Consider the following 11,058-nt stretch of genomic DNA (forward strand, 5'->3'; position numbering starts at 1 on the left):
TTTAAGTGCAGTCTTCTTTCCCTCCTCCTTCCCCCCTCCCCTTGCGTGACTAGGTGACCTGCGCCGGGCAGCCAGCCGGCTAGGGGACTCTGCACCCGCCCTTACGGTCACTTCTCACGCAACGCTGCCTTGCGCCAGCTAGAGATCAAGACCCCGCGACCTGGCGCGGGGAGGGGAGCTGGGACTGGGGGATCCAAGGTAATCAGATCGGCCGCTGACACGCGACCGCGGCCGCTCGCCGGTGCGGCTGTCTGCAGGAAAAGCAGCAGTCCTGGAGCGCCGGCTTCTGCCCCACCTGGACACTGGCGCCCGGGAATCGCACTGAACTAGGCTTCCTCAGCCACTGCCAGAGCCGCTTCCTTCCGTCCCTTCCCGGGGAAGGGCTCGTACATATTTAAAAGTCTTTTTTAAAAAGTTGATATACAAGCATTTATCCACCTTTCCTCCCACCGCTCCCTCCTATGAAACAATAAAAAGAAAAACACCGCGCCCACGAGCAAGGTGCAGAGTGAAGCTTCTTAAACTCCCCCAGTGGTCGGGGCAGATCGTCTAAGCCTCTTTCTACATTGTTTTTTAAATTCGTACCTTCTATCTCGGAATCAATACTAAATATTGGTTCTAAGACAAAAGAACAGTAATGTGGGCTAAGTGACTTGCCCAAGGTCACACAGCTAGGAAGTGTCTGAGGTCAGATTTGAGGAGGATCCTGTCTTTAAGCCTCGTTCTCTATTCACTGGGCTACCCAGCTGCCCTTCTCATTCTGCGTTTTAAGCCCATCCTCTCTTTGGGCTCGGGGTGGCAGTGGGTCGCATCCATTTTGTGAAGATATTTTTATCTATTATAAAATTTAAAATTCCACATAAGTTTTCCGAAGTTATATGATCCAAATTGTCTCCCTCCCATCCCTCCCCGGTCCCGGAGCGGGCGAGCAATTTGATCTGTGTTGTACATGTATCCCATCCATTTTGTAGAGGACTCGGAGACCCCTCCCCGACTCTGGCTGGCTTCACAGCGCGGTCGAAGACGCCAGTAAGGGGCTGGCTATGGTCTGGGGTCTCGAAGTAGGTGAGGTCGTAGGTGGACTTTGGAGACGAGGAAGGAAGGACAAAAGAGTACAGGGATGGGGGTGGGGACGGAGCAGGGGAGGGGATTTTGGTCCTTCGAGGGCTCCCCTCCACTTTCAGCCCCGCTAGCCCTCTGCGCTTGGAGATCATTCACGCCTGTCTACTCAAGCTTACTTCGCGTTTTCGTCAAGCTTAAGCACAAATAATCAAAGCGCTTTTTAAAAATGTGGCTTGCGAATAGGCCCGCCTTGAGAAAGACCAGAAGGTGCGGAAAAACGGGTTAGGGTCGCACGGGTCTAGGAGGATGGGTACAAGGGGTCCGGGCAGCCCTAGGCAGACAGGCGGTGAGTGCCCAGCGTAAAAGCTAGGATTCTCGGGCCACAAGGCACCCACGCGGGCAACTGGAGCAACGTCAGGAGCGGCCTCCTTTGCCCTTCTTTCTCCCCTCTCCCCTCCTGGCTGCCCGCCCTCCAGACTTGCCCCCTCTCCTTCCCGCTGATAACTGACCCCAGGGTCGAGGGCCGGGGAGGCGAGATAAATCTCGCACGCGAACCTGGACACTGTGTAACCCGAGCTGGGCGACCTAGGGCTCCTGGGGGGCGGGGACTCAGGCGAGGCAGCACCGCCCACTCTTCCACCCTCCTCAGTCCTTTCCCAGGGGCTTAAGTGGAAGGGAATAAGCCGTGGTTACTAAGCACCTACTATGTGCCAGGCACTTTGCTGAGCGTTTTTACAAATATTTCAATCGATTCCCAAACCTCAGGGTCCTCGTGTATTTGGGGTGGGGTGGGGGTGTATGCACGAGAAGATGGGGGTGAGGTGGACAGGGCAGGAGATGTTTAGTCCGCAGAAATCAGCAACTTTGCAACCCGAAGGTGCCCTAAAACTCTCAAGAAGTGGGGGGGGAGGGGGCGGCGGAAGGGAGGCTAATGTTCTTTCCACCCTTGTCCAGTTCGGACTGACCACCTGCACCCCCGAAAACTCTGTGATTCTAGGCTTGAAGAACTACGTGTATTTGAGGGTTCACTTTCAAGAAAGGGGTCGAAGAGTGCCCCCTCCAATAATGGACCCTGGGGCTAGGACACCCCCTTAGTCTTATTCCATCCCTTCAGCTCCTCTGCGCCCCTGCCATTAATTCGGGATAGACACTCACAACCTTGTTCTACTACTCGGGGTACAGTCTCCTCCCTGCTCCCAGCAGACCCCCACTAACTTGGCCCCGCCCCGCCCCACCAGAGGGCGTATCCGAGACGTTGCCAGTCATCTCAACCAATAAGGGTGAGGCGGGCTGCATATAAAGGTTTGCTGGGCGCTCGCTACTCCACACCTTCAAACGAGGTAACTGCTTCTTGAGATCTATGGGTCAAGATTGAGTGAGCCCTTGGTCTTAGACTTCTCTGATTCTCGGTCCAGGCATACCCCGCTACCAGGCATAGGTAAGTGCCTCTCCCCCTTCCTCTTAATAATAAAGGAAACCAGCTCTGCCCTCTGATTTTTTCAAGGCATCCAAGATTGGGGAAGAGGAGGTCATCAGATTTTAGAGCAGGGAGGGCTCGAAGAGATGGTAGTGGGGAAAGAAAGGCTGGCCTTCCCCACAGGTCAAGTGACTTATCCAGGGTCATTCAGTTAATCTATTTGGGCCAGGGTTGAAACCCAGACGTCTTGACTCCAGTCCTATTCTTCTATAACTCTAAGAGACCTGGGTTCTGCAGTCAACTCTTTTAGCTAATGGAGTGGAAAGAGCTCTAGACTTGAATCTAGGGGAATTGGCTTTGAATCCTGATTCTGATCTTTACCAGCTTGTGTGATCCTGGGGGGCAGGGGCATCACTTCATATCTTTTAGCCTCAGTTTCCTTATCTGTGAAATGGGTATGATAATACTTGCATTACTTATCTCCCAGAGTTGTGAAAAATGGGTTTTCATAAGCCTTAGAGCTCCATATAAGCATTTATGAAGTTCTAAGGTTTATGAAATATATGTCCAACTTGTCCAAATGTAATACTACATATACATATAGTATTATTACACCACTATTAGCAGTCAACATGGATTAAATGCTCTACCAGGGACTGTTCTAGGCATTACTTTTTAGGGCTCTGGGGTTCCCATTCCAGCTGCCACTGCCTCCAAATATCTCTAACATAGTGAGAAGCTTGGTGATTTTCTCTAGTCCATCTATTCTCTAAATGACTGGGGATAAGGATGCACTAGAAACTCTACTACAGAAATTGTAGCAGCCCTTCAGAATTCTTAGCTTGATAAAGGGGATAGGAGATAGGACAATCATCTGTCAAGTGACACATTCTTGTTTTTTTTTTTTAAACCCTTGTACTTCAGTGTATTGTCTTATAGATGGAAGATTGGTAAGGGTGGGCAATGGGGGTCAAGTGACTTGCCCAGGGTCACACAGCTGGGAAGTGGCTGAGGCCGGGTTTGAACCTAGGACCTCCTGCCTCTAGTCCTGACTCTCACTCCACTGAGCTACCCAGCTGCCCCCAAGTGACACATTCTTATCCAGGCTATTTATTTCTTAAAAATTAGCTTCATTTCCCTAATCTGGCTGGCAGTATAATGTAATACAAATATTTGGTTGGTCCAGATCTGCAGTAGTTATGAACATTACATTTTAAAGAGTCCTTAAATAGCTGGAGTACTTCCAATGGAATGTGCCTGATGTGATGAGGGACCTCAAGACTATATTATATAAAGGATTGGGTGAAAAAACTAGGTATGTCTAGCTCCGAGAAGAGACTATTTGATGGAGGTGAGGGAGAAGAGGCATATTGACCAGTACTTTTAGGCAGTTGAAGGGATGTCACGTGGAAAAGAGATTAGAATTCTTCTGCTTGGCCAAAGAAGGCAAAAGTAATAATGATGATGTATGGAAGTTGCAGAGGGAGATTTAGTAAGAAAAAACTTTCTATCTATTAGAGCTGTCCAAATGCAGGACAAGTTTCCCTGGAAAGTAATAAGAATTTCTGCCTCCCCCAACTTTCATCCCATAACTGTGGGTCTTTAAATAGAGGCTGCTTGACCACCTTCAGGGAAAGAGGGGAATTCTGCTCTGTACCTATGGGACTAGTTGACATATGAGCTTCTTTCCAATTTTGAGATTCTATGATTCTTTGTAGTGTGACAAAATCTCTGGACCCAAAGTCATGAAATTTGGAATTTTTTTATTGTCTTGCCCACTAATGAACAATTATGTGCTCTTAGAAAATCCCTGGCTCTCTTTGGGCCTCAGTTTCCCCCACCAGTAAAAATGAAGCAGTTGGTCTTTTTTTTTTCTCCTATCCCTTACATTTTATCTTAGAATCAATGTTGTGTATTGGTTCCAAGGCAGAAGAGTGGTAAGGGCTAGGTAATAGGGGTTAAGTGACTTGCCCAGGGTCACCTAGCTAGGAAGTGTCTAAGGTCAAATTTGAACCTAGGACCTCTAGCCTCTTAGCTGCCCCTGACTTCCCAACTTTTTGAATGGTGCTGTTTCTACTACACTTTTATTCATTTATTTGGTGATTCATTCACTAAGCAAATATCCCTTGAGAATCTTCTAGTGGCAAAGCAATAGGCTAGGCTACTGAGCTAGATGCCCCTGGGCTGTGTACAGAGCTGGCTCGCCTCTGAAGTTTCTCTAAAGTGCTGCTCCAGCTGTATTTGCATTCCCTACTATGTGTTTTTTCCTTAAGCCCACAGTAGTGCCCTTTGTGTTAGGATCTCATTCGGAATTCCAGGCAGGAGTTTCTTTGCAGCCAAAAGCTCTCAGAGTAATCCCTTTCTGTCAGCCTTGGACTGATAGAGTAGTAACTTATCATTCATTCATTGAGACCAAAGTGGGAAAGAAACTATGGCCTGGATTTCTCCATCCTAGAGATCTACTTTTGTTTTTTTTTTTTTTCCAAATGAGCTCATCAGATAACTAGACTCCTCCCATCTTTTCCCTTCATGCCGACACTGACAGGGGTTTAGCAACGGACTATCCATTGTGCTTAACATGTTGAATGACAAGGAGCACAGCCCAGACTCAGGCTTTGCTAGATCCAGTGGCTCCCATCCAGAGCTTGCTGCTGAGTGGAAGGGAGCTGGCTAGTTAGGCTAGGAATCCCGTTCCTTTAGCACACCTTCAATCTGCTCTTCTCTCTTCTTTCCATGGTGGTGCCCAGTACATAATAGGTGCTTAGTAAACATTTGACATTTCATTGACCTGTTCTCCCTTTTAAAGATTGGACTTCAAACAGAACTGTATGTAGTGTTGGATCTCAGAAGATTTTCCCCAAAGGATCAAGGGGTCCAGACTTTTATCCTGTATCTCCGGGATAGATTGTTGTTGTTCAGTTGTTTCAGTCATATCCCATACTCTTTAACCTCATTTGGGGTTTTCTTGGCAAAGATACTGGAGTGGTTTGCCATCTCCTTTTTCAGCTATTTTACAGATGAGGAAACCGAGGCAAAAAAGGTTAAATGACTTGCCCAGGGTCATACAACTAGGAAGTATGAAGCCAAATTTGAACCCAGGACCTCCCATTTCTAGGTGTGGCTCTCAATCCATTTGGTTTTACGTTTTTTTTTGTTTGTTTGTTTGTTTGTTTGTTCCCCCCCCCCCCCTCTTGCCTCTATCTTGAACAGGAACAGTTTTTGCTAACCACCAAAGATGATGACAAGTATACTTTCCTTATTGGGATTCTCCAAATCCTTCAGTGTCACAGAGCTCCTAGTGGTTTCTGTTACCTTCTGCCTGGTCTTCTGGATCATTGGCTCTTACCATCAAAGGGTCCCCAAGGGATTCAAAAGCCCACCTGGGCCCTGGGCTTGGCCTCTGATTGGCAATGTATTGACCCTGGGGAAGAATCCCCACTTGGTCCTGGCCCAAATGAGAGAGAAGTATGGGGATGTGATGCAGATTCAGATTGGCTCCACCCCAGTGCTCGTGCTGAGTGGTTTGGAAACTGTTCGGCATGCCCTGGTGAAGCAAGGGGATGACTTCAAGGGCCGGCCTGACCTCTACAGCTTCTCCTTAGTCCTGGATGGAGAGTCCTTGGCTTTTGGACCTGACTCAGGGGAGGTATGGGCCGCTCGAAGGAAGCTGACCCAGAATGCTCTGAAGGCCTTCTCCATTTCCTCTTCCTCATCTTCTTCCTTTTGCTACCTGGAGGAGCATGTGAGCAAGGAGGCTGAATACTTGATCCAGAAGTTCCAGGAGCAGAAGGGACACTTTGACCCCACTGAGTACATAGTGGTGTCCGTGGCCAATGTCATCTGTGCCATCTGCTTTGGAAAGCGCTACGACCATGATGACCAAGAGTTACTTAGTATTGTCCACCTGAGCAATAAATTTGGTGAGGTCACCGCCTCTGGGAATCCAGTTGATTTCATCCCTATACTCCAATACCTTCCCAGCAGCACGATGACAGCCTTCCGGGATCTGAATGAAAAAATCGTTAACTTCACACAAAAACTGGTGAAAGAACATTACAAGAAGTTTGAGAAGGTAACCAAGGGGAGGTGTATTGGCATCAAGCCCAGATAGAGAGAACCAGGAATAGGGAGTCTTTTTTTTAACCCTTACCTTCTGTCTTGGGATCAATACCATGTATTGGTTCCAAGGCAGAAGAGTGGTAAGGGCTAGGCAACGGGGGTCAAGTGACTTGCCCAGGGACACACAGCTGGGAAGTATCTGAGGCCAGATTTGAACCCAGGACCTTCCATCTCTAGGTCTGACTCTCAATTCACTGAGCTACCCAACTGCCCCCATAGGGAATCTTACTGTGTGTGTGTGTGTATGTGTGTGCGTGCATGCTCGGGTGCCTGAGGGTTTGGGTCAGCCATTTGGGCCAAGAAGCCAATACATGTTCATGGAGTATTTTCTATATTTAAGGCACAGTAGGGGAATTTGGGAGGTGTAAGGCCTGGTCCCTGCTATCTAGGAGCTCACAGTATGGATGCAGAGAAAAGATTAGCTATCAATCTCAGATAGTCTTATAGACAAAAAGCCATATGAGTGGTTCAGGTAATAAATGGGTACTAGAAGAATTTAGAAAAGGACCAATCATTGAAGGCTTGGAGGGATCTGAAAAAATATTCCAGAAGAGGTAGGAGTTTACTTGGGTCAGGTAAAATGGGAGATTTGGCTAGGAAAGGACCAGACATTCCAGGGTTGGCAAATACCTGGAGAAAAGGTGCAGAGATGGGAATAAATATGACTGGAAGAGGATAAGGATACCACTAGTCTAGGCAGAACAGCAGTTTGGCATTTGGCATCCTGCTTGCTCTAACCCTCCACCCTTGCTTTACCAGGGTTGCATCCGGGATATCACAGACAGCCTAATTGAACACTGCCAAGAAAAGAAGTTGGATGAGAATGCCAACATCATCCTGTCAGAAAAGAAGATTGTCAACGTTGTCATAGACCTTTTTGGAGCCGGTAAGAACTGTCTTCCATCTTGTCCTATAAATGCCCAGGTCCACTGCCAGCCTTGAGCCCAACTGTGCAATTGAGGAGGTTTGGCCCCTCATCTCTTCTCTGGTCTATCTTCCAACATTCCAGGGCCAGGCACTGCCCTCTGTGGCCACCCACACTTTGATGCTTTCTCCCATACCTCTTTCTACCCTCCTCTGTTTCAGAACTTATTTGTGTTTTCCTTCTTTTCTTGCCTCCCTTTTTTTAAACTCTTACTTTTGTCTTAGAATTAATACTGTGTATTAGCTCTAAGGCAGAAGAGAGGTAAGGACTAGGAAATGGGGTTTAAGTGATTTGTCCAGGGTCACACAGCTAGGTAGTATCTGAGGCCAGAATTGAACCCAAGACCTCCAGTCTCTGAGCTTGGCTCTCAATCTACTTGAACCACCTAGCTGCCCCCTCCTTGCCTGCTTTTTTTTTTTTTTTTTAGAGTTTTTTTTTTTTTTAAACCCTTGTACTTCGGTGTATTGTCTCATAGGTGGAAGATTGGCAAGGGTGGGCAATGGGGGTCAAGTGACTTGCCCAGAATCACACAGCTGGGAAGTGGCTGAGGCCAGGTTTGAACCTAGGACCTCCCGTCTCTAGGCCTGACTCTCACTCCACTGAGCTACCCAGCTGCCCCCCCTTGCCTGCTTTTAACTGATCCCTAGTTGGAAAAGATCTGGTAGACCAAGTCACTCTAAGGTGTTCATGTCTGATTAGTGTTTCATTCTTTATCCCCTCCTAGAAATGTTGCATTTTAAGCTAGTAGAATAAAGCCCTAATGGTAGAATTCCAGGCACTATGACAGGCCTGGGTTGGAGGTATTTGGGAACTAAAGATCTTTCTGGCCTACTTCAAAGCATATTGCACCCACAGCCCACTCTATTTATGGATAAGGCAGGTCTTTCCCAGGTTCCATAGGATCTTCCGGGACGTCTATTTTTAAGGCTGCCTCATTTGAAATCAGGACAAAATCAGCCTTGTTGATTTCAGATTCAGCTGTGGCTTTCAGTAGATTCCTTTAGCCATGAAGACACCCTTCTACTGTTTATTTGGGGACAAGTTTTTTTCTAGGAAAGTTCTGGGGGACTTTTGTCCTATACTTTTGGGCCTTGGGGATCATGGAGCAAAGTTTTCCCCCACAATTCTTCTTGAGATCTCACCCCTGGCACAACTTAAGAGAAGATTTATGACATGCAACTCCAAAGAAATGGCTACATCTGAAAAGGGCTGGTTTTTCTGTGCCCATATCCGGGAGGCTCTTTCATGTGGAAAAAGAACCTAGGCAAGGGGCAACTGATTGGCTTAGTGGATAGAGAGCCAGGTCTAGAGGTCTTGGGTTCAAATCTGGCTGTAGACACTTCATAGCTATGTGACCCTGGGCAAATCACTTAACCCCAAATGCCTGGCCCTTAACACTCTTCTACCTTGAAACCAATGCTTAGTGTTGATTTTTTTTGAGGTGTTAATTCTAAGATGGAAGGTAAAGGTTTAAAAAAAAAAAAAAAAAGAAGAGCATAGACTACTTGGGTTCTGGTCCCAGTTCTAGCAGTGATGCTTTGGAATGACCTGAGGCAACTCACTTAGTTTCTTTGAGCCCCGATTTTTCACATCTTTAAAATGAGAATAGTCACTACTCTCCTTATATGGCAGGAATGTGTTAATGACCCAAAGGCCTAACAATGGTGAAAGCATTTGGAAAGACTATATTGTGTCACCAAAATCCATGGAGCTAGTGTTTGGGGCACCAGGAGACTTCCAAGTTCAAATCTTGTCTCAGATAATACCTATTTAACCTATCTCAGCCCCAGTTTCCTTGTCTGTAAAATAGGGTTAAAAATAGCACTTCTTTTTTCAAGGTTTATTATAAGGTACAATACATGTAAAATCTTAAAACTATACAGATGGTAGTTATAATTATTGTTATTGTTCTTTCTGCTCTGTCCAGGTTTCGACACTGTCACCACAGCCCTTTCCTGGGGTCTCATGTACCTTGTAGCAAAGCCTGAGGTCCAGAAGAAGATTCAGGAGGAGCTGGGTAGGTGGAATGACTGGCAAGTCATCTTCCTTGAATCTTTCTGAGACCCAGTGGCAGGGTTGGCTTTGAGATTGCTCCCTTTGACTCTCCTCTGTCTTGTAGACATGGTGATTGGCAGAGAACGGTTGCCCCACCTCTCAGACAGAACTCAGCTCCCCTACATGGAGGCCTTCATCCTCGAAACCTTCAGGCATTCTTCCTTCCTCCCCTTCACCATTCCCCACAGGTGAGACCTTGTAACCAAAAGGATGGGGTCTGCACACCTGAACTTTGCATTCTCCTTAATGCCCAGAAGTCACCAGGAATAAGACAAAATCAGGCCATTTGGGGAGGATGGAGATGGTGGGAGGAGAATCATTCCTGATCCACAAGCCCAGATTTCTCTGGGACATAAGGGATGGCAGGAAAATGGGTGTCAGTCTCTCCTGACCTCTAACCTTCTAGTAATTACTAAGGAAAAAGAACAGTGGTAGTGGCAACCAGGAGTCTTTGGGAAGGGAGTAAGTGGGAAACCATGGGGGACACACCCTGACTTCCTTTTGGAGTCTAACAGAGATCTCTTGCCCCACTCAGCACAACCAGAGCCATAACCTTGAATGGCTTCTACATTCCCAAGGGACGATGCGTCTTTGTGAATCAATGGCAGATTAACCATGACCAGTAAGTCATCTTGGGACCTGAGGGGGGCAAATCCTTTGGTGGAAAGCCTTTGGTTTGTCTGATGATGCCCATGAACCAAATGAAGGACTAGAGACCTTCTTACTGCAAAACCTGCTAGGCCATCCTCAAGAGGATAAGTCTTGAATCTCAGATCTTCACTGAGCTAACCCCTTGAGGAAGGGGCTTACAAGGCAGGGTATACACTCATGCATGCCATTGCCCTTGCCTCCTACCTACCCACCTCTCCCCTAGCTCTAGCCTGGATCTAGGGCTCTGACATCTGTCTGGACACCCTTGCCCTGTATCCCAAACCCCTGCCTCATCTGTTGTTCCTCTTGTGATAGGAAAATATGGGGAGACCCATCAGTGTTCCGACCAGAGAGATTCCTCAATGTAGACGGAACTATCAACAAGGCCCTGAGTGAGAAGGTGATTATGTTTGGCCTGGGGAAAAGAAGGTGCATTGGGGAGACCATTGCCCGGTGGGAAGTATTCCTTTTCCTGTCCATCCTACTGCATCAGTTGGAGTTCAGTGTCCCTTCTGGAGTGAAAGTGGACTTGACCCCTGTCTATGGGTTGGCAATGAAGCACACCCCCTGTCAGCATTTCCAGACAAAGTTGCGCTCTTAGGAGGACTAGAACAAGAATGCCGTTGTTTTCCCTGGCTTGCTTGGATAGCCTGGAGAGAAGCTTCAGGATGAAGCCGATAAACATTTGAGCAGCAGTAGTGTTCCAACTTCTGACATCCTGATGTTCTCTACTTTAGAAGGACTACTTCACCCTTCAGTCCCTGGCTTTTCCTCTTGGTGCACAGGAGCCCAGCTGTAAGGGCAAAAGTTGGTTTGACAAGATATTTAT

The 11,058-nt window shown here is 47.3% G+C and overlaps 1 protein-coding gene across 1 annotated transcript; it reads left to right on the forward strand.

The window, feature by feature from the left end:
• Positions 1–2,476: 2,476 nt before the first annotated feature.
• LOC123232970 (cytochrome P450 1A1-like) lies at positions 2,477–10,830 on the forward strand. The gene is made up of 7 exons (XM_044659106.1): positions 2,477–2,500; positions 5,690–6,551; positions 7,358–7,484; positions 9,451–9,540; positions 9,643–9,766; positions 10,114–10,200; positions 10,545–10,830. The coding sequence occupies exons 2-7, from the start codon at positions 5,715–5,717 to the stop codon at positions 10,828–10,830; spliced, it is 1,551 nt and encodes a 516-aa protein (XP_044515041.1). The 5' UTR covers positions 2,477–2,500; positions 5,690–5,714.
• The last annotated feature ends 228 nt before the right edge of the window (positions 10,831–11,058 follow it).

This window comes from Gracilinanus agilis, chromosome 2 (genome assembly GCF_016433145.1).
Source record: "Gracilinanus agilis isolate LMUSP501 chromosome 2, AgileGrace, whole genome shotgun sequence".
Taxonomy (NCBI): domain Eukaryota; kingdom Metazoa; phylum Chordata; class Mammalia; order Didelphimorphia; family Didelphidae; genus Gracilinanus; species Gracilinanus agilis.

Bases quoted from the DNA above. Each gene is read 5' to 3' on its own strand.
- LOC123232970 (XM_044659106.1), top strand. From the start codon at position 5,715: ATGATGACAAGTATACTTTCCTTATTGGGATTCTCCAAATCCTTCAGT. The intron at 9,541-9,642 runs GTAGGTGGAATG...TCTGTCTTGTAG, and splicing joins GAAGATTCAGGAGGAGCTGG to ACATGGTGATTGGCAGAGAA. The intron at 10,201-10,544 runs GTAAGTCATCTT...CTCTTGTGATAG, and splicing joins TGGCAGATTAACCATGACCA to GAAAATATGGGGAGACCCAT.